The following is a 26,625-nucleotide window of genomic DNA, read 5'->3' as shown; positions in this document are numbered from 1 at the left end:
AGACTATCAGTGGTTTTCTCAGCAGAAACTTTGCAGGAGAAGGGTGTGGCACAATATATTCAAAGTGCTGAAAGAACACCAAGAATACTCTACCTAGCAAAGTTGTCAGTTCAGAATTGAAGGAGAGAGAGTTTTCCAGATAAGCAAAAGTTAAAGGAGTTCATCACTACTAGACCATCCTTACAAGAAATATTAAAGGGATTTCTTTAAGCAGAAACGAAGGGTGCTAATTAGTGCAGGAAACCATATGAAAGTATGAATCTCACTGGTAAAGGTAAAAATATAGTAAAATTCAGAATAATCTAATGTTGTAAAGGTAGTAGGCTAATCACTTATAAAGTTAGTGGGAAGGTTAAAAGACAAAAGTAGTAAAAATAACTATGACTACAATACTTTGTTAAGGAATACACAAGATAAAAAGATGTAAATGTGACATCAAAAACATGAAATGTGTGGTGGAATAAAAATGTAGAGCTTTAGGGTGAGATCAAATTGTTATCAACTTAAAACCGACTTATAAGTATAAGTTGTTTTATGCAAGCCTCATGGTAATCACAAAACAAAAACCTATTGTAGATACAAAAAAGATAAAAGAGAAAGGACTCTAAGTATACCACTATGGAAAATCATCAAATCACACAGGAAGAGAGCAAGAGAAGAAGAAAGAAACAGAGGAATTACAAAACAGCCAGAAAACAAATAACAAAATGGCAATAAGTGTATATCTATCAATAATTACTTTAAATGTAAATAGATTCAATTCTATAATCAAAAGACATAGAGTGGCTGAATAGACAAAAAACAAGATCCATCTATATGCTGCCTACAAGAGACTCACTTCACATGTAAAGACACACACAGACTGAAAGTGAAGGGATGGAAAAGATATTCCACGCAAACGGAAACAGAAAGCTGGGGTAGCTATACTTTCATCAGACAAAATAGACTTTAAGACAAAGACTGCAATAAGAGACAAAGAAGGTCAGTCTATAATGCTAAAGGGGTCAATCCAACAAGAGGATAGAAGATTTGTAAATATTTATACATCTAATGTAGGAGCACCTAAATATATAAAGTAAATATTAACAATCTAAAGGGAGAAGTAGACAGCAACACAATAGTAGGGATTTTACCCCACTTAATGAATGGATAGATCATACAGACAGAAAATCAATAAGGAAACATTGATCTTAAATGACATGTTAGACCAAATGGACTTAAGAGACATACACAGAACATTCCATTAAAAAGAACACACAGAATACACATTCTTCTTAAGCTCACACGGAACATTCTCCAGGATAGGTCATATGTTAGGCCACAACGTAAGTCTTAATGAATGTAAGAAGACTGATATCATATCAAGTATCTTTTCCAACCGCAATGGGATAAAACTAGAAATCAATTACAAGAAGAAAAGTAGAAAATTCACAAATATGTGGAGACTCAACAATATGCTTCAGAACAACCAATAGGTCAAAGAAGAAATCAAAAGAAAAAATAAAAAAATACCTTGAGACAAACAAAAATGGAAATACAACATACCAACTTATGGGATGCAGCAAAAGCAGTTCTAAAAGGGAAGTTCATAGCAATAAATGCCTACATCAAAAAACAAAAAAAATCTCAAATAAATAACCTAACTTTTCACCACAAAAACTAGAAAAAGAAGAATAATGAAAAGTTAGTAGATGGAAGGAAATAACAAAGATCAGAGTGGAAGTAAATGACACAGAGACTAAAAAGACAATAGAAAAGATCAATTAAACTGATATCTTTCAAAAAGATAAAAAACATTGACAAATCTTTAGCTAGACCCACCAAGAAAAAAGGAGAGAAGACTCAGATAAAATGAGAAATAAAATACCACATAATACACATAATATACCACATAATACAAAGCATCAAAAGAGACTACTATGAACTATATGCCAACAAACTGGACAATGTATAAGAAATGGATAAATTCCTAAAACAAACAAACTACCAAGACTGAATTAAGAGGAAACAGAAAATCACAGCAGAACAATTACTAGTAAGGAGATTGAATCAGTAATTAAAAACCTCCCAACAAATAAAAGTCAGCTTCAGTGATGAAGTCTACTAAACATTCAAAGAAGAATTGATATTAATCTTTTTCAAACCCTTCCAAAGAACAGAAGAGAAGGGAACACTTCAAAACTCATTTTATGAGGCCAGCATTATCCTGATACCTAAACCAGACAAGGATGCCAGAAGAAAAGAAAATGACACGCCAATACCCCTGATGAACACAGATAAGAAAATCCTCAACAAAACATTAGCAAACTCAATTCAACAATACATTAAAAAGGTCATACACCATGATCAAGTGGGATTTATCCCTGAGATGCAAGGATACGTCAACTTCTGCAAATCAATCAATATGATACACCACATTAAAAAAATGAAGAAAAAAAATCATATGATATCTCAATAGATGCAGAAAAAGCATCTGACAATATTCAACATCCATTTTTGATAAAAATTCTCAACAAAGTGGGGATAGAGGGAACATACCTCAACATAATAAAGGCTATATATGACAAGCCCACAGCTAACACCACACTCAGTAATGAAAAACTGAAAGCCTTTCCTCTAAAATGAGGAACAAGACAAGGGTGCCCACTTTACCACTTTTATTTAACATATTATTGGAAGTTTTAGCCAGAGCAAATAGGCGAGGAAAAGAAATAAAAGTCATCATCAGCAAGGAAGAAATAAAACTGTTACTAGTTGCATGACATGATATTATATATAGAAAACCCTCAAGATTCCACCAAAAAACTGTTAGAATAAACAAATTCAGTAAAGTTGCAGGATACAAAATCAACACACAAAAATCTGTCACATTTCTATATACTAATAACAAACTATCAAGAAGAGAAATTAAGAAAACAATCCCATTACAATAGCATCAAAAAGAATAAAATACCTAGAGTAAATTTAACCAAGGAAGTGAGAGACCTGTATGCTGAAAACTATGAGACATTGATGAAAGAAATTGAAAAAGACACAAATAAATGGAAAGATACTCTGTGCTCATGGATTGGAAGAATTAATATTGTTAAGATGTCCATACTACTCAAAGCAATCTACGGATTCAATGCAATCCCTATCAAAATTCCAACAGCATTTTTCACAGAAATAGAATAAACAATCCTAAAATTTGTATGGAACCACAAAAGACCCCAAATAGCCAAACCAATCCTGAGGAAGAAGAACAAAGCTGGAGGCATCATGCTTTCTGATTTCAAACCATACTACAAAGCTATAGTAATCAAAATAGTATGGTATTGGCATTAAAAACAGACACACAGATCAATGGAAGAGAGAGCCCAGAAATAAACCCATGCATATATGATCAATTAATTTACAACAAAGGAGCCAAGAATATAGAATTGGAATAAGACAATCTCTTTAATAAATGGTGTTGGGAAAACTGGACAATCATATGCAAAAGAATGAAACTGGACCACTATCTTACACCATACACAAAAATCAACTCAAAATGGATTAGAGTTGAACGTAAGACCTGAAACCATAAAACTCCTAGAAGAAACCATAGGCAGTAAGCTCCTTGATATCAGTCTTGGCAATGATTTTTGGATATGACACCAAAAGCAAAAGATCAAAAGCAAAAATAAACAGAGACTACATCAAACTAAATAGGTTCTGTACAGCAAAGGAAATTATCAACAAAATGAAAAGGCAACCTACCAAATGGGAGAAAATATCTGCAAATCATATATCCACAGCTCCTATGGAAAACAGTATGGAGGGTCCTCAAAGAATTAAAAAGGCGGGGGTGAGGGGTGGGCAGGTGAGTGAAGGGAGTCAAAAGGTACAAATTTCCAGTTGTAAAATAAATAAGTTATGAGGATGTAATGTACAGCATATTGACTATAGTTAATATACTATATTGCATATTTGAAAGTTGCCAAAAGTAAATTAAAAGTTTTCACAACAAGAAAAGAAAATTTGTAACTATGGTGATGGCAGTTAACTAGACTTATTGTGGTGATCATTTTACAATATACACAAATATTGAATCATTATGTTATAAATCTGAAACTGATATAATGTTATATGTCAATTATATCTTAATTTAGAAAACCCAACATGGAAATTTAAGAGACATGAAAACATACTAAAACATTTAAATAATCAAAAAGAATTAAACCTGCCACCTGTTTGTCTTCTCCTAAAGCTTTAATGGAGGCTTCTGATATGTTGAATTGCAAATCAAAATGGATTTCTATTTTTGTTACTTCTTTGTTTCTGATATTAATAGGATTCAGGTTAATAATGAGCATCTTCATCTTCTCAGTTTCTAGAAAAAAATAAAGTATACAAATGCAGATCAACATACTGAAAAGTTGTGTTTTAAAATTTTAAATAACTGCACTTGCATTTTTCAACTGTCCAGATTTTTCTACAATGAGAAATTGAAAAGAAATAATATTAAAGTTACTTTGAAATTATTGTTATTAGATGCACATGCATTTTTTTATACACATAATATGATTAAGTGGTCAATCTTGCAGAAATAGGAAGTAACTTATCTTAGCATAGCAATGAAGATGGATTGAATTTTAGATAACTATTTTTAAAGAGCATTTTGTGAATTCAAAGCTATCATTTGCAACAGGTCTTACACTTTCCAATATATATGCACAACATTCATTCTCATTCTCTCTCTCTCAGATCTCACTCACTTCTACAATTCAAACTAAAACTCACTGTTCCCAATATGCAAAATGGAACAATCCACCTTCATTTCAATAGACTCTACTTAAAGAGGAGAAATGGAAACATCCCAGAGAGAAGTGCTTTTCAAACAACAGTCTCCTTGAGGGCCCCCTTCCAGGACGTCAGCCCTTTACTGACAAATAGTGATTGGTTTTAGAAGAGAAAAGAGCTTAGATCAAAATTCAAAGAGAGCCAAGAATAAGCCACAGTAAGTACAAGCTGAGTTGGAAGCAGCAGCAAAGAAAAGAGAGTCAAGTCCGTGAAAGAGCAGGCAAAGCTAACAGTCTCAAATTGATGAGAACAGAAAGAGGAAACAAGAGCAAGACACACCTGGGTCTAGATCTGCGGCTACTGAGTACTTGAAATGTGGCTAGTACAAATTGAGATGTGCCATACACATAAAACATACATCAGTTTGTGAAGACTTGGTACAAAAAAAGAGAAGGTAAAATATCTCGTCAATTTCTTATATTGATTACATGTTAATATTTTGAATATATTGGGTTAAATACATATTATTAAAATTAGCCCACTTAAAAAAAAACTTTTTAATGTGGCTACTAAAAAATTTTTAATTAAATATGTGGCTCACATTATATTTCTATGGAACAGTATCGGCTAGAGTAAATCTCTGCAATCCCTCAAAATACTGATCTTACTACATATTTAGTCACTGCAGGGAAAGTCTCTGAAATCTTGCAACAAAAGTAATTCAAACAATATCTGAAAAAGTAAACAGCTAGTGGGGCTGTGGGCTTCAATGTAAACATACTGTCACGGGCCGCATAATGACCTTTCGGTCAGCAATGGACCACATGTACAATGGTGGACCCATAAGATTAGTACCATATAGCCTAGGTGTATAGTAAGCTATACCATTTGCGTAAGTCTGTCACCAACTGACTGCCCAGGGTAACTCAAAGGAGGTTTTGGAAACACTTAACTGTTTCTCCAAATTGTTTCTTTTAGTTAAGATGTGCAATCCCCAACCGCCACGAACCAGTCCAAACCCCGTCACAAAAGTGACACCTGCACAGATGGGCCAAGAAGTGCCCAAGATATTACCTTTGCTTCATTTTAATGTTAAAATCTCCTCCCCAGGAGGAGCTTAGGCCTTATTACCATAACATGTGATGTACGTGGAAGCATATTTTCCAACTGAGCCTGCAAAAGCGAATACCCCCCTCTCCCTTTTGAATATTCATTCCTCTGCTTTCCCTTGCTCGGGGAGCCACAACTTTAGAAAGGATTGCCCGTGGTCGCCTTATTTGCTGCAAATAAACTTTACTTTGTGTGACAACTACTTCTGGTGAAGGCTTTGATTTCAACTCACCAAGAAACAGATCCACTTTGGTTCAGCAATAAGTACACTCTACGATGTTTGCACAATGACAAAATCACATAATGACACATTTTTCAGAATGAATCCCCAATGCATGACTAGAAAGATCAGAATAAATAGCCTGAGGGCTGCACCAAGTGCTCAACATGCTACTAAAACATTGGCAACTCCTTAGCAAGAAGAGCTATGCTTACAAAACTAGCCTTTCTTGTTGAGTTTGCTAGACAATCTTCAGTTTCCTTGGCTATAAAAATAGAAAGTAACACCTACTTCCGCCAGATACTGTGAGGCACTTTATAAATAAGTCTCACAGAAATGTGATATTAATGAAGTATCAAATATTAACTTTGGCAAGTTGGTTCTTAAAAACTACTACAGTAGCAAAGTTTGGAGTTCAGGAACTTAAAATATGAAAGGCAATGTTAATGGTACCAAAGTCAGAAAATCCAAGGAAGTCTTTCTAAAATATTGACTTTTTTTTTTTTTTTTTGTGAGGGAGATCAGCCCTGAGCTAACATCCGTGCTAATCCTCCTGTTTTTTTTTTTTTTTTTTTTTGCTGAGGAAGACGGGCTCTGAGCTAACATCTATTGCCAATCCTCCTCTTCCCCCCCCCCCCAAGCCCCAGTAGATAGTTGTATGTCATAGTTGCACATCCTTCTAGTTGCTGTATGTGGGACGCAGCCTCAGCATGGCCGGAGAAGCGGTGTGTCGGTGTGCGCCCGGATCCAAACCCGAGCCACCAGTAGCGGAGCGCGGCACTTAACCGCTAAGCCACAGGGCCAGCCCCTAAAATATTGACTTAGAGTAAATACCAATGATACTTTATGTATCTTAAATTAATAGTAACAGGCAATGACTACATAAAGTTACTCTTAATTTTTATGATTGCATTTAAGTTACATTTCTAGTGAGATGTTTATAAACTCCTTGCCTTTCTACAGATGAGAGGTACTTCCAATTCAATATATACTGTCTTTCTAATTCTGTGACTACCTAATTGCTAACTCTTCCCATCAGTGACACAATAAGAAATATATATTTGGCCTCTGCCCAGGTTCCTGATACAGAGTTTCTAAAACCCTTGTAATTTCCTGAGTGCTAGAGGTGCTAGGAGCATCTTTTCTTTTAATATTTGGTCTTTCGCCCTGGTTTCTGACATAAGAACTTCTAAGACCCTTGGAATCCCTGGAATGATGAGTGTCTTTTGTATACTAATCAGATGACTGGTGGCTAGGGGCCCCTAGACAGCTTCAGGACCTGAGCTGGTTCCAGAAAGACTAAGGCATGATTAGAGGGTTGGAACTCTCAGGCCCACTCCTCAACCTCCAAAGTGGGGAGGGGAGCCAGAGATTGAGTTAATAATCCGTCATGCCTACATGATAAAGCCTCCATAAAAATCCCTTAACTAGGGGTTCAGAGAGCTTCTGGGTTGGTGAACACATCCATGTGTCGGGAGGATGGTGCACCCCAATTTCACAGGGATAGAAGCTCCTGCACTCAGGACCCTTCTGGATCTTGCCCTGTGTACCTCTTCATCTGGCTGTTCATCTGTACTCTTTATTAAACCCTTTATAATAAACTGGTAATTTATAAGTGTTTCGCTGAGTTCTGTGAACCATTATAGCAAATTATCAAACCTGAGGAGGAGGTTTTGGGAAGCCCTGGACTTACAGCTGGTTGGTCTGAAGTACAGGTGGCAACCTAGGACTTGCAATTAGTGTCTTACGTGCAGGCAGTCTTGTGGGACTGAAAGTTGTGCAGACCCCACCAACTCCAGGTAGTTAGTGTCAGAACTGCTTAATGTGAGGGAAAATTTCAAACGTTTGGTGTCAGAAGTGTTTTGAGTAAAGGAGACAAGTTTTCTTGTACCATCTCTCTCAGTTCTTGCAACTTCTAGCCTCCTCAGATATCAACATATAGTTCCAAAATTGAGGCTCACGTCTCTTCATCCTCCCTTTGTTCTCCCAGAGCTTCACTGTGCAAGTCTCTCCTCCTCTCCTGCCACTTGCTTTACTGCCTAATCTATCCTTCTCCCAAATTTCTCTCTTTTTCTAATAATATCCAAAGGGATAAATTCAAAATTCCTGCACACTGGAACAAATTCTCACAAGCACTGAAAAGTAGTACATACAGAAAATGGTGAAATATTTTGAAATGGGCCAAAAAGTTACTAGGTGCCTGTCTAGAAGCTCTCCTGGGTTATTTGTGCTTTTCATTGTCTTGAGCTATTTTACAAATCTGTAAATTGTAGAAAACTAATCAGAATGAAAAAAGTGATTCTTATCCATAGAAATTCAAATTGTCTGTGGAATGCAACTGTCTAGTCTTAAATCTATTTGTAAATTAATTTCAGCATTGCTTATATACATGTGGTTTTTCAAATTCTCCTTTGAACCGGTTATTACATCTTACTGACTTCCTCATTTATTAATGATCAAATAATCTTCAACGCACATTCATTTAATATTTGTATGAAGATAAGGATTTCACCTTTTCAAAAATTATCCTTTTACAGAACACTGAAGTTAACTTATGTACTCAAGAAATTCCAGCCAGGGAAACTCAGGGCTGAGGAAGGATTACCTCATCCTAAGTGGTCCCATAGGAGGATCTTCAGTAAGAGTTCAAGGCTAAGAAGGATTTGTCTTCCCCAGGATGTGTATGATGAGAATCATGTTACAGATCATGTTTCACCTTTCACCCAGGATTTCAGGAAGCTAAGCACCAAATTTGAATTTCCATGGCGGCCATTTTAGATTAGCCTTCATGATAGACAATTTTCTTCTTGTCTGTGGTTCCAATTTTCCATTTTTATGATTTTGGTATAAATACGCAAGCTGACCTAAATCCTTTGCGCAAAGAAGTGAAGTATAATCTCCATATAATTACATAATATTTAATTTTAATTCTTTAATAAACCTATTTACTTAAAAATGTTATATTTACTGAGTTACTTTCAAAAAGTCCCTTTTTCTTTAAAGACCCAATTCAGGAATCCTGATCAAGTGTGATTGTAGCTGAAATGCTGAACTAGACCAACAAGTTACTTGTACACATCCAGAAAAGGATCACTCCTGATTTCATGCCCCTCAACTCTATCTACCAAGCCAAGAAGAAAGGTGGGTGATGGAGGTTTAAGAGGGGGGAGTCAGAGGGATGATATTTAAATAGAGGTAGTACATACCCACATGAATTCATTGATTATTACTATAAATCTGTGGAAGAGGGAGGGCAGGTACTATAACCATTTTTTAAAATTGTGGTACAAAACATAACCTTTACCATGTTAACGTTTTGTTTTGTTTTCCTGAGGAAGATTTGCCCTGAGCTAACATCTGTGCCAATCTTCCTCTATTTTGTACATGGGTCGCCACCACAACATGGCCACCAACAAGGGGTGTAGGTCTGCGCCTGGGAACCAAACCCAGGCTGTCAAGGTGAAGTGCACCAAACTTAACCACTAGGCTACAGGGTGGGCCCCCCATGTTAACCATTTTTAAGTGTACAGTTCAGTAGTGTTGAGTGTATTCACATTGTAGTACAACAGATCTCCAGAACTTTTTCATCTTGCAAATCTGAAACTCTGTACCTGGTAAACAACAACTCCCCATTCTCCCCTCTGCACAGCCCCTAGTAACCACCATTCTACTCTATGTCTCTATCAATTTGAGTACTTTAGATACGTCATATAAGTGGAATCATACAATATTTGTCTTTTTGTGACTAGCTTATTTCACTTAGCATAATGTGCTAAAGGTTCACCCATGTTGTAGCATGTGTCAAAATTTCCTTCCTTTTTAAAGCTGAATAATATTCCACTGTACGTATATACCACATTTTGTTTATCTATTCATCCATCAGTGAACACTTATGTTGCTTCCACCTCTTGGCTATTGTGAATGCTGCAATGAACACGGGTGTGGAAATATCTCTTCAAGTCCTGCTTTCAATTCTTCTGGATATATATAGAACTGAAATTCCTGGATCATATAGTAATTCTATTTTTAATTTTTTTTTGAGGAAGATTAGCCCTGAGCTAACATCTGTTGCCAATCCTCCTCTTTTTTGCTGAGGAAGATTGGCCCTGGGCTAACATCAGTGCCCATCTTCCTCTACTTTATATGGGATGTGGCCACAGCATGGCTTGATAAGTGGTGCGTAGGTCTGCACCCGGGATCCAAACCTGCAAACCCCGGGCCACCAAAGCAGAGCGCACAAACTTACCTGCTATGCCATGTGCTGACCCCCTCTATTTTTAATTTTTTGAGGAACTAAACCATTTTTACAATGAGAAAATCAGGGAAGTAATTGTACCCCAAACTCACAAAGCAAACAAATCACCAGTTCCATACCCCTGCACCCTGGTCCTGAGCACCGTGCTCCTTCTCCCACCCTACACCACCTCTCTTCTACCTCAAGGCACCATTAAAGTCTGTTCCAGAATTAACTAAACAAATACTGCAACTATAAACAGAACGAATTCTCAGAACTAAATGTGGGGTAGTTTAGAATTATCATCTTACCTGTTATGTTGAAGTTAATCACTGTTTCCTTCAAAAGTATTACTGAGTCCCACAGAGCACTCTTGGAAAACAATAAGTGAAATTCATGAGCACATAACATATACTTGCAAATGAACAATCTCTAAGTGCTTAGGTTTAAACAGGAATCAAACATGATTACCTCAGTATTGTCTATATAAAAAGTTACACTGTGACTTCCTAGGTTGAAATCAATCCAAAATTTCTCTAATTTTTCATCTGCTGGTTTTCTCATCTGTAAGATATAATTTCAGCATAAATTATACACATAAATATCATGTTAAAGCATCAGATGAAAATTATTCCACTAAAAACAGAACTTCTGCTTTTCCCAGAACAACACTACCCTAATGTTATAGGGTTGCTCTGTATTACCTTATTCATTTCTGCAAAACAGGGAGGTCTCACTTTTATTTAACTAAGCTACTTCTGGAAAAAAAAAAAAAAAACCCTCACTATCCTTAGCTATTTAACAGATGTTTAAATGTGTCAGATGACTCTCCCTACACAAACTTCTTTTTTCCTGGTGAGAATCGCAGAGAAAACAGTTCTATGTTAAAGCAATAACAATCTACACTGCATACGGATACCTCTAGTGAAGGAGGTATTATGATCAACTATAAATGGTGATTTGCCATTTAACTTATTATCTGTTAGAACAGAGATAAGACTTGAAGATTTCAAATTACTTTCAGTTTAATTGATTATTATAAATGAATATATGGTTATAGTTTAAAAAAAAGAGAAATATTCAAATAGTATGGCGTTTATAAAAACAGTAAACATCTCTTTCTCTGCCTCCCAACTTCCCACGGGTATCTTTCCATAGGCACCATCAATAATGCCTTTGTTTCCTTCTAGACACGTTCTAGACATATATTAGGAAGTATATATAGAGTTTTTATTCCTCAACAATGGAGCAAACACTAGACTTACTATTCTACCACCTGCTTTTCCAATAAATAGTATTTCATGGACATATTTCCATCATACATGCCTACTTTTTAATAGATATAGTGTTGAATGAAGGTTTTAACCCACAATGTATGTCACTGGAAGCCAGTGTAAGGGCCGTGATTGAAGCTGATAGAAATTTAGAAGTCCTAGAAAGAAGAACCCAGCAGTGACTGGACCCCTCAGACAATCAGAAGGAAAAACAGACAGAACTGAGATACAGGAATCAAGCCACCAAAATCAGTTCTAGAGAGAAGGAACTTGTAGTGTAGTCATGAGTTGAAGGCTCAGCTCACAGATGCCAAGAAGGGGGGTTCAGAGACCTTCGAAGATTTTTACCCAAAAGTTGAGATGCTATAAATTGGGGCACTTTTACAGGAAGGACTTTGTTCCTCTAGAAACCAAAGAAGGGGGTGAAAAGAGGTGGCTCAATTTGGGACTATAAAGTACAAGGCAGAATGATCTAGAGAAAGGAAGGTGGTCCCAATTGCTGGGGATAGAGTGGGAATCATCAACTATACGGAAAGAAGCATAATCACCCTTTTCCCTCCTATCCAGGTATGAATAATGTTAACCATTAATAGAGTAAAATAAAGCTAGGTTTCTGTAATTCATGAACACAGTATAAATCTTACAATTCCTTTATCTAGTAGCAACAGTAGGACCCCTCAACTTACTGGTAATGCATCTCAGTTATGGTATGAGAGAAGGCAGGGGAAAGGGACGATAAGCTTCAGAGTTGAAGCCTCCAGGAGAAGTCGGCTTCCTTTTTAAAAAAGCCCTTCTAAGTAGAAAGAGCAGTTTGTCCTAAGTAAACCTAACTATGGGTTTCATTACAGACCACCCTCACAGCTCCCAAGAGAGACAAACATACCTCATTCTCATCAGCAAAAGCAGCAATACATGGAAATGAATAGACCCTGCAAAACACCTCACAATTAAAAAGTGAAATAAAATATGGATGGACCCCAAACACAACCTATAGATATTCTACAAACAAGCGTGCATAACTAGGGTATTACGTCTCTTTGTACAAAGTATGGAAGGGGATCTCAAACTTGTGAATGGAGATCTACTATAACTAGATCTCAAATCTCCATCTGGCAGTCTACAAGCCAGGTGTACTGGTACTATATCTCAACCCAGTTGCTTGGCAAGATTCTCAATGAAGAGAATGAATTTAGCACATATTTTCTCATCAAGGACTTAACTGTCCACAATACACCTATCCCTAGGTGTATAGGAAATCACTCTTCATAAAATCTCCCCAGAGGATGTAATGTTAAAAATATTCCAAATCATAAACAAATATGGTAAAAGTCTGATAGAGATCATTTTTAAACACACACAAATGAATAACTGGGCAGAATGTGTCTAATCTTCTGAGATTTCTACTCAATGAATAACTCAGTAGTGCTCAGTAAATTATGTATCCTATATTCTCTCCTAAAATAAACTAAAATATCCTATATATGTGTATTTTTAATATTAGACATTTTCAGAATACAATTAGCCAATAAAATAATGCTCAGAGAAATATCTTACCTTCTTTGGTCGCCAAGTCTGTTGTTTAGGTGATTGAGGAACAGTCTAGTGTCCTTCAAAGTAAATAATGCAAACTTTTTAATAAAAAATCAAAATGTCTTAGTTAAATACTACTCTTACCAGCATGTAGAGGCCAGCGATTACTTCTAAATTTCCAGGATCCAGTAACATCTCAAGGTTTCACAAGGATTCATTATTATATGTTAACTAAAACAGTACTTTGTATCACAAAGAGGAAGGTCCAGACATATGTTCCAGCAGGAATTCCCCAGCCAGGAGATTTTCAGCTGAGAAATGCTTAAGTCTCCAAAAGTGATACATAAAATTATGTCTCACTGGGTGAGAAGAGTAAGCAAGAGAAATACATACTGATGACCTAGATTACAATATTTGACTAGCCCACTGAGCATCCATCTCCCTAACATCTGCCCAGCACAAGGCAACCATAAACTCATTAAACTTATCAACTTTGGGTTTATCTGGCCATATTATCCACTGCCAATTTTCCTTATGTGTAATTCTCTATTCTACTCCTTCCTGGGTTCTCTCCCCCCATCTATGTCCTAAGAATAAAGAATATGTTTAGAGTTCTCCTAACCAACAGCTATTAGGAAAGTAAATTTGTTGCCTCCAAACTTCTAAAGCCAAAGAGACACTGATGGCTCTTTGTCAGCAAGGACTGATTACTGTAGTCAGTCCTCACACTCCGTGTCTATCTTCAGCACTAAATGGACACGAGTAAATGTAAGCCTTCATCTAAAGCAGTTCAGTTAAGAAGCTGATGGCTCTAGGGTGGAGGGGATGATTTGAAAAACAAGATAATTACTTTTGTCCTATTTTCATCAAATTTCCCTGCAAGTGAGGAAATGACACAGGAGAAAGGAAATTAACATCTGAGTGTCCATAACATTCCAGGTACTTTCAGTTTCTCTCATTTAATTCTCCAAATTTTGAGGAGGGTTTTATTCTCATTTTACAGAGGAAAACACTAGACCTTCATAATTCAACTACCCTACCAAAATGCACACAATACGTAAGTCAGGGAGGTGAGACTCAAACTCAGGTCTCATGGTCTTTCCATTTAGATCAAACCGAATCCTGGCTATTGCAGATCTAGCAATGGACTCAAAGTCAAATATAATATATTTGGCAATATATTTAAAGGTCTGGATTTAATAAAATCCTAATTGCACAGCAGTTTTGACCAGAAAGTCTTTGTTCAACATGAGCACTGTTGTGAAAGATTTTACCTTTTCCTAAGTGTCTAACCTTCATTTTAAGAACTTTTTAAAAGAAGAGGAAAAACATTTTAGCTATTTTAGGAGGAAGGTGGGTACGCAACAAAGCCATAGCTATTTTTGTGCTACTTTTAGACACAATCACAGTGAGCCCAGGTTGCATGGGAGACACTGAAAATTACTGTTCCTCCAAATAGTAGAGGTTGGATGGCTCACAACACAACCACCCCATAATACTTCTCTGCCACTAGAGTACACCATCCCATCATCTCCCCAGCCGCTCTCTGCAAGGCTGTAACACATTTTCCTTTCTCCTCCAACTCTCCCTACCCTTTAAGGTTTGTTGAAAATAGCTACCCCTTCCATGACATTTTCTCTGACTGGATCCATCAAATTCACATATAGGTAACTTCTAAGTTACCTATAAAGAAGTCCTATCTGTATCCCTATATTTGACCCACAAATATTCTGTTCGTACTGTCCTCAGATTGTTTCACATAAGTGGGAAGCAGGGATTTTAAGAATGGCAACTTAATCACATTTAAGAAAAAAAATCCTCTCTTGAACATAGCAAAGCACTGAGAGGACGCTTAGGAAGCATTAATTAAATGGAATTTTGATGACCAGGAATCGCACCGTCTCAAATTCTCGATCCTTAACTTCTTTGAAAGCTTCAGCAATGACATCATCTTCAAACCACTGATGGACAAGGTCAACCCTTGATTTTCTCGTTGTCAGTCTACACAATGCTTCAGAAAGAGTAACCTGCTGGTCATAATCTAGAGATTAAAAACAAGGTAGACGTGGATAATTCTGGGCACAAAGCAAAAGAAAAAATGACTTACAAAGATTAGCACTTATTCTAAGAAATTCCATCTTAGAAGACTAGTATTGTGTCTTATAAACAGCAAGATGTATCCTGGAGTAATTATAATCATTTAAATTCAATATTCAAGGAATATTAGGAGAAAATCTAAACAACAGGTCAGCATATAACCATTTTTTAAAAAATAAATGACATTTCTGCAATTTATATTTTAGGTATATTAAAACATTCATCAAAAGCAGTTCATCAAACAGCCTTAAAAAAAATACTTCTCCTGTGAAGATTAAATCCCAAGATAAATTGTGGTATTTCACAGCAGATAAACAAAAACTGCATATATCAATGTGTTTAAATCTCAAATAATTTTAAGGGTAAAAAGCAAGTTGCAGCCAGATATGTACACTAGGATGAGATAGATAGAATTCTTTTAAAATCTGCAAAACAATAATGTATGTTGCTTATGAATACATTAAAAAAAAAAGTAGAAAAATATACTTAGGAATGAAAAACAAACCCAAGTCAAGGATTAACTCTACCATTGGAGTGGGGCATGGGGTCAGGGTCGTGGACACAGGGGGCTTTACCTGTAACTCTGATTTATTTTTCAAAAGATTTAAAGCAAATGTGGCAAAATGATGAAATTTGACAAAGCTGGTTGGTGAGCAAATGAATATTCATTAATTATTCTGCATGGTTTCCACCATGCTAAAATTTCCCATAATAAATTAAAAATAAAATCCTAATTCCTAGTTTCAATTCGGCCATAATTAGTTCCCCATAATTCCAAGATGCTCATAAAAACCCCCATGTCCAATATTTAATATTCTAACACTTAAAATTTTAAACACTTCTTACCACCCACAGTCAAGATTGTCCTTGCAAGGTCTTTCCTGAAACATTTAGATAAATTACATTTTACTGAAATGAACATAAATAGGCAAAACTTTACTATATTGACATGAACATTTAAAACCAAGTTGTGTATTTCTGAAATTACTTATTTTAAATTCGGCATCAGAATTTCCTCCACGTCAAGAATAAACTTTAATGGAAAAATTTTCTCAAGTTTACATATTAATGACTTACGTGTACTTTTTTAAAAGAAGCTAGAGCTACCATACATTCTGAGATTCTATTTCTCCTTCTGTAAAGTGAATTCAATTTGATGACCTTTGAGGATTTATCAAATGCTAATATTCTGGATTTTTATAATCACCACACCAGCCTATGAGGTTGTGTGTCCTTTTTTTTACACAGTTTGATATCCGGAAGAAATGATACCAATGGATGCTATGGGTCTTTTCTACGAGCTTTTTGAACTGATTTCAGAAACTGATTAAGTTACAGATGTAATGAGATTAAGTTATCACATTATTGTAACTAACACAGACTCCTTTATTGTATATTCATTTAACAATTTCAATTAAATACAAACAAGTGTGATGTTGATTTTTTTTTAACGTCTGTAGTAACTCCCATTTTAAAGAACAGATTTGTTAAGAAATCTTGTAGTAGCTCAGTTTCTTGTAATAAATGGATTGATTTGTTAGTATTAAATAGAAGCCTTAGAACATTACCACTGAGAATTTTGCTTAATTTTATGCTTGCAGATTTAACATTTGATTTGAAGTCCAGAATATTCCAGAACTTTCTAGAATACACAACGATAAGATAGGACCAAAAAATTACTTTGAAATTTAGGAGAAAACACCAGGTCTGCTGCTTTCTAAGTCTAAATACACCACTATGAGTGATGACTTCACTAACGTGTTCAATAAATACTTTTTAGGAAAAATTCAGTGGAAAAACTGCATCCTGCAAAGACTAGTTCAATGGACAAACATGATAGCAATAAGCTCCACGCTCACCGATCACCTCTTTCAGGCCTATGCTATGGTAAACTTGGTCCTCCTTTCTCTCATCAGTCATGGCAGCATGTCACATGGATGATGGTGTGCCATGATGATGTCATCGATGCTGGTTAGTGGTTAGCACATAGTCACATATTTAGGTTCAAATTTCAAAACAGGGTGCTGGTTTTGCTCTTTCCGTGGCTGTCACCCACCAGGTGCCTTGAGAAACTCAAAGGTGGGTTTGGAAGCAATTAACTGTTTTTCCAAGTTGTTTCTTTTCCTTTTGTATGTTAAGGAGATGTAACCACCAGCCATCCTGAAACTGACCAAGCCTCACCATAAGAGCTATGCCCATGTCCGTTGCCTTATTTTTAATGCAAAGATCTCTCCAGGAGGATCTTAGGCCTTATTATGTGGAAGCATGTTTTCCAACTGAGCCCGCACAAGCGAATACCCGCCTCTCCCTTTTGACTATTCATTCCCCAACCAAATAAAAGTTCCTGCTTCCCTTTGTTCGGGGACCCCGTGGCTTTGGAAATGATTCCTCATGGCCTCCTATTTGCTGCAAATACACTTTACTTTGTGAGACAACTTCCACTGGTGTAGAGTCTTATTTAACTCACCAGGAGGCGAGCCCACTCCTCGCCTGTGTGGTTACTGTGTGTTCAGTAACACGGTCACACATTACAACCTTACCTCCAAATTTCATTGTCCCAAGAACTACATAGTTATGACTGTAGTCACCAAAATGCAAAAAATCCATCACTTCAAAAGCAATACAAATTCCACGCTCTATTGGTATAGCTAATAGTTGGTAACCTTTGAGAATTTGCTCGCTACCAGGTAATGTGTTCATCACTTTCAACAGATTGCTTGATGTAACCTGTATAATAACTCTATGAATCAGGTATTATTATTGTTGGCTCCATTTCACAGGTGAGCAATCTGAGGTAGGTACGGTGAGTTAAGACTGTGCTCTAAATGATACAACTAGCATAAGTGGCAACACCAGGATTTGAAGCCAAGCACTCTGGCTCCAGGGTCTGTACTCTTAACATTCTCCCATTAGTTACTAATTTAGTTCACATTCCTAATGAAAAAGTAATCTATAGCCTAAGAAAGCATTCCACCTCACAAATGTGATGGGAAAAAACCCCAAAACCCCACATTACTAAAAAATAAGAGCTGAGCAGTCTAGCTTTTTTCCTCAGTCCTTCTTCACTGCTTAGCATAGAGCCCGATTCATAGTAGGTGCACAAAGCATTTATTGGAGGAGGGAATGAAGCAATCAGGCCTAAGGAGAACAAAGGTTGAAGACATACAATCCAGAGAGATTTTGCCCTTACATCACCACATAATCAAGTACAAGGTCACTTACATAAGACGACACGGGCCTTCTGACAAGGAGAGTTGTTTTCTCTCTTCCCGAGGTACAGCCTGCAGAATGCAGTTCATAGTCTTCAAAGCCTGTTTGGAGTCAGAGAAGGCATTCACAGGGAAGAAACAAAACGGAGACCTATGCACAACCTTCTCCAAGGTTCTAGAGCGACTGTTATCTGTTTTGTTATTTGCAACTTACCTCCCTTTGAATCAAATGATTTACAGTCTTTTCCGTCACCAGAAATCCTAAGGTAAATATGAAGGAACCCAACATCTGAATTTTCCCTGCAAGCATAATTTTAAAAGAATTAAATTGATGCTCAAAAGAATAAGGAAAAGACTCCTACACTACAGGAAGGGGCAAAGACTGAAAAAACCATGAATGCAGTAAATGTTTCAGAAATTATATAGTCTGGGCAAGGGACAAATGAAAGCCTGCTTCAAGTTATAGATACCTCAGGCCGCATAGACTTGCACCGCATAGACACCCACGGGAGAAAATAACAGCAGCATATGCAAAGTGTGACTGTATGTGATGATCACATTTCAAGCAAAGCTATTTTTTGTCCAGACTGAGCAATGTGCAAAGGACAGCTCCTGCACAGTTTCCTACTGTTTCTATGAGTTTCTTACAATTGTGTATTTTATAAAAATAAAAATTTTATAAGGTCTTATGCTAACAGAAGCAGGAATTTTTTAGTATTGGCCTTTACTAAATCATAGAAACTGCAACAGCTACTTATACGTCAGCACGTAGTAAAAGACAAGGTGTGTGATAATGCTTTATGCTTTTTAAACAATAAATTATTTATGATTTCACTTATGAACATTATGTTAAGATATGAAATGAGAGCAGTAGTGTACACTGCCAAAAGTCATGGCAAGGTCCTAGCATCACTTTGATAGGTTCAGATGTGTAGTTTTGATATGTGAATTTTTTATCACATATTGCATAGTTTTTAACCCTCATATAACTCATGAAATTGTAGGAACCCAAACCACATGGTAGAAATAAAAAACATCCCTCTTCAGTCCAAAAAAGCCACATTGATACCGCTGGATGATCTCTGGAAACCAGAAATTTGACTAAGGGCTATTCCAACAACTTGCCTGCCAGCTTAAAACATAAGAGAAAGATTCTAACAGGGTCCAGGTGTCCCAGGTGGGCAGCAGGGGACCCTCAAGACACTTATGCACCCTGTTAATTAGCAAATAGCTATCATTCAATCTTTTCTTTAAAGCGTAGTAAACAGAAACTAACAGATACAGCCCTATGAAGAAACAGAGGAGCACGGTAAGTCAAGAGGTAGCAAAAAGCTGACTTTTGAAAAATGCCTACTTCAGGAAACAAAAATTTAGAAAGTATCTGATTTATTGTCTCAAAACTCAAAAGAACATGAATTCTATGAAATAAAAAATTAGATTTCCAAGAGAAGGCAACTGTCTTAGATGAACATAGAGAACACAGAATTAAAAGAAATATGTAATATGAAAGTTGAAGCCATTCTAGATATTTCAATCTGAAGGGATTTAATACAAGGAATTAGTTATAAAGACATAGGTAGCCACCACTACCCACCTTCCTCCCCAGAAAGTCACAGGGAGGAAGTGGTATTACCAGATCCCAAGAATCAAGGTCACCTAACAAAAGCTACAACCACAAATGGGCCAGAGCCACAGGAACTATGCAGTCATTCTCAGAGATGGTACCTCAGCAGAAGGGAGGGGGAGAAATATTTTCTTTGCTCCCTCCTTCCTTCAATGTCCTGCCATTGGCAAAACCTAGCAAGCAGCCTAGGGAAAGCCTAGGGAAGAAAGTTCTCTGCAATACAGAGTAGAGTGAGAGAGAGAATAGGGAATGAATCTGAGAGCAGAGGCAGATCACCACTACCCACAGGTTTCAAGGAAGCAAAGATGTGAAGGCAGAATTGAAGTCTCCACTGGAACCAGTGAGAACAGAATTAGTTAAAGCAATGGCTTCCAAGAAAAACTTAAGAACTGCTCTCAAAATGCAGGAAAAGAAATGAGTGAGAAAAAGATGTATATGAAGACAATAAAGATGCAACGGATGAATATATAATCTCACAAAGAGAACAGAATAGAAAGAATAACTGTAATGCACTTTCTGGTGCAGTCCATTCATCCGTTCCACCTTTCTCTGTTATGTAGCAGTTATGCTATGGGTGGGACTGATTAGCTCCAGGGGTGGATCCTGATTGGCTTAGACTATGCAGAGGCCTCCCATTCCTCTTTTCATAGTGATTGGTTCATTGATGGGGGCTATCCAATCAGAGCAAAGCTAGGGCTTTTGTTTGATGGTTGAGGAAAGTGAACGTTTCTCCCCCTAGACGTGAACCAGGAAGCACAAAGCTCTGGTTGCTGGCCGCCATCTTGGAACCATTAAAGGAGACCAAGTTGCGAGCTAAGACAAGACTCTGAGGAAGGCAGAATTGAAAGCACTGCAGAGGATGGAGCATAGCTACAACCAAAAAGCTCCTGAAACTTTCTGTCCTTGGAGTTTTTAGTTCCTTGAGCCAATAAGTCATCTTTATCATCTTAGCCTGTTTGAAGTAGATATTCTGTTACATATACCAAAAACACTTTAACTCAGTGGTTTTCAACTAGAGGTGATTTTTGCCCCCACCCAGGGGGCACTTAGCAGTGTCTGGAGATGTTTCTGGTTGTCACATCTGGGGCAGTGGGAGGGACTGCTATTGGTACCTAGTGGGTAAAGGTCAGAGATACTGCTAAACATCCTATAATGTACAAGACAGCCCCGAAAACAAAGAATTATCCAGCCCGAAATGTCAATAGTACCAAAGTTGAGGAACCCTGCTCTGATAAAATTATCCAAGAATAAATTTTCCTAAGCTAAAGTAAGATTTGATTTCAAAATAGCTCATCAGGAGCCACAAGAAACAAAGGTGTGTGCGCATGCTCACAACACTTAATATTGAATACAATGAAACAGAGTTTTGAGGGGAAGATCGGCAAAGCAAGAGTTATATTGTATAAAAACCACAAAGACATTCTTAAATGATAAAAAGTTCTGACCACATCCCACCCGCACACTCTAATAACACTCTTCAAACTATATTATAGCAGATGGAGATAAAGCAGAGTGAAGAACTCAAGAATGAGGACATCGTGGCATAAACAGGTTGGTAGTGAGCCCTAAATAACTGTTGTAAATAAGATTTCAACACAAGGCAAACAGCAAATACTATTTACAGAGATACATAATAGGGGCCTAAAACCCCAAATTAAATCTGGATAGAAGATGGAGGAGGAATAAAAACATGCTAAATTCCTTGTCATATATAAAGAAGAAATAGGTGCTATCATTTTGATGTCGATCATTAAATTATAAGTAACTACCAATAGAATAAAACTAGGATATAAGCCATTCAAATCACTACAGAAGAGCAAATTGTGAAAGAAAATAAAATCCATATAGCAGAGCACAAAACAAAGAACATAAAAATGGAACACATACAGTAAGATGACATAAATCTTAGCACAAAAAGGAAGGAATAATTCTATCAGTGGCAGGGGGATGTGGGAAGGAGGTCAAAGAAAATATCCTTGCACTTCAGAGAGAGAGATTAGACTTCAGCTCTGTAGAGCCTGGGCATAACAACTCCTGTGCAAAATGACTGTCAGAGGCCACATGTGAAAACCTAACACTTGCAAAGAGGCCACTCCCCGCTGAGGTGGTCACTGTGGGCTCCAAGCATCAGCTGCCATTGCTGTGGACGGAATTGTGTCCTCCCAAATATGTCGAAGCCCAACCTCAATGTGATGGATTTGAGATGGGCTCCTTTGGGGAGGCAATTAGGGTTAGATGAGGTCATGAGGGTGGGGTCTTCATGATGAGATTAGTGCCTTTGTAAGATGAGACGCTAGAGGGTTGGCTGGCTCTCTGCCACGTGAGAACACAGGGAGAACACAGCTGTCTGCAAGCCAGGAAGAGAGTTCTCACCCAACATGTGGCACCCTGATCTCAGACTTCCAGCGTCCAGAACTGTGAGAAAATAAATTTCTGTTGTTTAAGCCACTCAGCCCATGGTATTTTGTTACGGCAGCCTGAGCTGACTAACACAGTCATATAGAGCAGTGTTTCCTCCATTTGGAGCAACAGTGTTATTGCAAGGATTATGTGAATCTATATGTGGACAAGCAACAACTGTAGACTGATAAAAGCTCTCTCATACATAATTTTTTCAAATGTGCAGTGTATATACACAGCTGTAATTAATAAAAGACAAGCTTATTTTTAAATGTAGCAAAATTCAAAGTAGTTTTTTTCTATCAACCGATTTTAGAGACAGTAACTATCACTTATAAAGTTCATAAAAAATTGACTTGAAAGTATCTGGATCCACTGGCTTAGATTATGGGGAACTTTTTTAAAAATCAGCTAAGCACCATGCATACTTAAGCTTCTAGTACTGAATTCCCTCAATTCCGAGATACCACCCATTGTAGAATGTAGTGTCAACAACAGCTTTTCAAAAGAAAAATTAAAAGAGGGACAATAAGAAGAGGACATACCCATTTTAAGATGGTCCCAATTTCTGAAATGTTCAAATATTTTAAGTACATCTTTGAATTCATGGTTTCATAATTCAAAATGTTGAATTACCTTTAACTTGAGTTAAATGGAACAAAATCATTGCTCTAAACTCCAAATTTTCTAAAGTTTTACCTTTTACACTCTTAAAAGACAGAGAAAGGCATGTGAATCAGCTCCAAGTTCAATCAGTAGTAGCTAAACTTTTGCTGGTTTGTAATGACAAAAGTGGTTCTCCATTCCTGAAATGAGCTAAGTAGCCAAATGGTGATAGGAACAGCTAAATAAAGATGCATCTCAGGCACACCGAGACATACTTGACGACAAAATTCCTTTCAACATCACAATGTGATGACCATAAGATGGTCAACAAATCCAAATATGATATTTAAACCCACTTCATTTTTATATATCACTTAGACAAATATTCTTTTCTCTATACCAGAATATTCTATTAATGAAAAGTAAATAGCCAATTAGTAGTAAATAATACACTTACCTTTACTACTACTCCTGGAAATAATCTAATGAACAGAAGGAAAAAGTAAAGCTTGTATTATTTTTAAAAAGCATTATAAACTATAACATTAATGCAGTAATGCTGATAGTTCTCTAACAGGCAGGCATTGACTTTAAATACAGTAGAAAAACATTTTTAGAGAAATTCTATTTGACCTCCAATCACTTTATTAAAATCACCCTCAATCAGGTGAATGATATATTAGTATGTATGAAAATAAATCACTTCATTTTTCTATAACATTGGTTATGTATATTAATGTTTGTTTCTATTTCATATAATACTCTAATAATAAAATATGGGAGTCTTTTAGTAAAACCCACACCTCAGAAAAACAGAAGTTTTATAAATAACTCAAAGATTCCTGCAAATTATCCATGGTATCCACTCAGTGAAGCATCCAGCCTCATCCTTACCAATGCCGTGTCAAAGAAGTCTTCTGTAACATTAACCAGGGATGTGTCTGAGGCTAGATCTGCCGTGGTCAGAAATCCTGTTGTTCTTTCAAACCAGGAAACCATGTACACAAGAGAAGAAACACTAATGGATACCATTATGACTGAATAACTACAGCCTATTCCATAAAATTTCAGAAGATAATTCTTTCACTAGAGCAAAATAATTTTAAAGACCTTTTTTCATTCTATAACATTTCAATTAAGCCTGGCTGAGGACCCCATCTAGAACACTCCAAGATGGAATGATACTGCTACGGAGTTGCAATAAGTTCTCAGACACCAGCAAGAATTGGAGATTTGGCCAGGATCAATGCTAGAAAGCCATATAAAGGGGCTAGTGAGTAAGGCTTAAAGGACAAATGAGCCTCCCCAACATAGGAGAAGTTCTTATCATATGGGAATCTGTAGAAAACAAGCTATCAAAGCAGATGCAGAATTTGGAAAGTGCTCCAGAAGTATGCGTAGTACAGTAAATATGCCTCAGGTCTGGCTGCCTTTCTTCTGCCAAAAGCTTCGAGCTAATTAGAGATTTTTTTAACATAGGAACATATATCCAAATTCATATTAAGTTGCTAGGATTAGTATGATTTAAAATAAACTTTTATAAACCCTTCTAGAACATATCTATTCAATAAAATGAAGGCCATCTTTGGGCCATTTTTGCTGAGCCTGGTTTCTCTTACAAAAAGAAAAAATCCTCCATGCATAGTTAGAAATCATCAGTTGAATACAAAATTAGTAAGTGGAGTGTGTGATGAACAACTCTGACAGAAGTGGGGCCCTGGAAATTTTGTCCACTTGAGAGCTAAGAACCCAAGGCACCAGCTGAAGACCATGGACAAACCAATCAGTTCTCAACCTTGGCTGCACATTAGGAAATCCTGGGGAGTTCTGAACCACCCTGATGCCTGGGACCCATTGCAGAGCCAGTAAATCAGAATCTCTGGTGATGGGAACCAGGTAGGGCTTGTTAACGCTCTCCAGGTTACTCTAATGGACGGCAAGCCTTAGAGCTACGTTCCAAATAACGTTTCCTTTATCTCAAGTCAAACAAATATTTGCATTAGACTGAATCGTTCACCTCCTGAAGCAAACTTTTCTCCAACAGCCCAAGGGAAGAAACGCCCTGCTGTACAGTGGAACTCACTGCGAAGGAGATATTTTCTCCCTCTCTATGTTCATGCTCAAAATTCTATGCTTTAAATACATTTTTGTCACCATTTCATTTATCCCCCATATCCCATCCCCCTCCCAGCCCACCAAAATATATTGGTTGAGTGTAGATATAGAGAAGTGGGGGAAATGCCACATTATTTGATCAAGACTTAGACTAGAAAGTCACTCTCTGAACCCGTTTATGTGCCAGGATCATACATGGTCTAACAGATGCACCACTGCCCCCACAGCTGTGTCATTACCAGAAACCAGATGAAATAGTTATTTATAGAAGCAATAGCTACCACTCATTAAGAATATGGCATAGGACTAGTTGCTTAATCCTATATGACTAAATACATTTCTTTCCATACGAAATTATTATTCTATGGAGAATAACTTCCCAGCACACTTTGTGTTGAGTCTGCAAACACAATTGGCTTTAAAAGTATAGAGTCTAGTATCCCATCCACTTTGATAATATCTATCTGTTCTCCTTGGCCAAAACCTATGTGAAATACTACTACATGCTTTAGAATGTGTCTAAATGATGGTTATGAAATTTCCATCACCAACTAGAATTCTAGTGAAATATGGAAATTCTTATTTGATTTCAAAACTCCAGTGGAAATTTGATCTGACACTTTAAGCCTTGAGGGCATTTTTAAATCTAAAGAGGAAATTCAGGTTGAGGCAGACCCCAACTCACCTCCCCCCCCCCCAAAATCAGCTTAAGGTTCTCCAGTACCCCTGGGATATCCTGCTCCGCTTCGTTTGCAGTTTTATCCCCTCGTCCCTACTTCCTGTTCTCTGCATGAGTAACTATATCAGGGAGTTAGGTGGGACTAAATGCAAATTGAAATATATACAGTTTGCATAAGCACAGTCCTTAGATCTCCCCTGCAAACACTTTTCAAGTCCCTGAGTGGGACTTGATTAATAACTGACAGCTCCCCTAATTTTTGTCCCTGCTTCCAACGTAGGACCAACTAGAGCAAGTCAAATACGACCCCTAGCCAACCACATAAGATGCCCCACTTCTAGTTAGCCCACCTACACCTTTCTCCAGGGCAGCAGCCTCCCTGCCTGAAGCCTTCCCTTTTTCCACTGTTAATCTTTCCTCCTCCTCTGCCTGCCTTTGAGTCTCTGCCAAAACTCAAGTGAAGGTAGCTGACTCCTTTGCTATAACAAGCTCTGAATAAATACATTTTTGCCTGTTAAAAAAAAATAAAATAAAGTCCCTGAGAGGAGTTAGGGAAAGCCTGGAGTTGACTCTTTCTCTCCTGGAGGGCAGCCCCATAATTAGAGGCATTTTAGAGTAAAAAAGGGCAGAGATAGATCTCCTTGATCCAACCTGGTCTTTTTTTTTTTTTTTAATTTTTTGTTTATTGCAGTAACATTGGTTTATAACATTGTATAAATTTCAGATGTACATCATTATACTTCTATTTCTGCATAGATTACATCAT

At 37.1% G+C, this 26,625-nt stretch overlaps 1 protein-coding gene across 1 annotated transcript in view; it reads right to left on the bottom strand.

Annotated features, from left to right (window-relative positions):
• Nucleotides 1-24,064, bottom strand: part of SYCP2L (synaptonemal complex protein 2 like) — a 94,238-nt gene extending 70,174 nt beyond the window's left edge. The window contains exons 1-11 of the mRNA XM_087437845.1: nucleotides 23,960-24,064; nucleotides 23,523-23,547; nucleotides 18,650-18,735; nucleotides 18,449-18,537; nucleotides 16,073-16,107; nucleotides 15,028-15,170; nucleotides 13,154-13,206; nucleotides 12,483-12,528; nucleotides 10,797-10,889; nucleotides 10,637-10,697; nucleotides 4,209-4,351 (exon numbers count right to left, since the gene is read on the bottom strand). Of these exons, the coding sequence (XP_087293971.1) occupies nucleotides 4,209-4,351; nucleotides 10,637-10,697; nucleotides 10,797-10,889; nucleotides 12,483-12,528; nucleotides 13,154-13,206; nucleotides 15,028-15,170; nucleotides 16,073-16,107; nucleotides 18,449-18,537; nucleotides 18,650-18,735; nucleotides 23,523-23,547; nucleotides 23,960-24,064 (879 nt within the window). The remainder of the gene's footprint in view (nucleotides 1-4,208; nucleotides 4,352-10,636; nucleotides 10,698-10,796; nucleotides 10,890-12,482; nucleotides 12,529-13,153; nucleotides 13,207-15,027; nucleotides 15,171-16,072; nucleotides 16,108-18,448; nucleotides 18,538-18,649; nucleotides 18,736-23,522; nucleotides 23,548-23,959) is intronic.
• Between the last annotated feature and the right edge of the window lie 2,561 nt (nucleotides 24,065-26,625).

Source organism: Ceratotherium simum, chromosome 13 (genome assembly GCF_057802395.1).
Source record: "Ceratotherium simum simum isolate JZ-2026a chromosome 13, ASM5780239v1, whole genome shotgun sequence".
Classification (NCBI taxonomy): Eukaryota; Metazoa; Chordata; class Mammalia; order Perissodactyla; family Rhinocerotidae; genus Ceratotherium; species Ceratotherium simum.
Note: the sequence above shows the minus strand (reverse complement) of the source record. Positions and strands in the feature narration are given on the sequence as shown.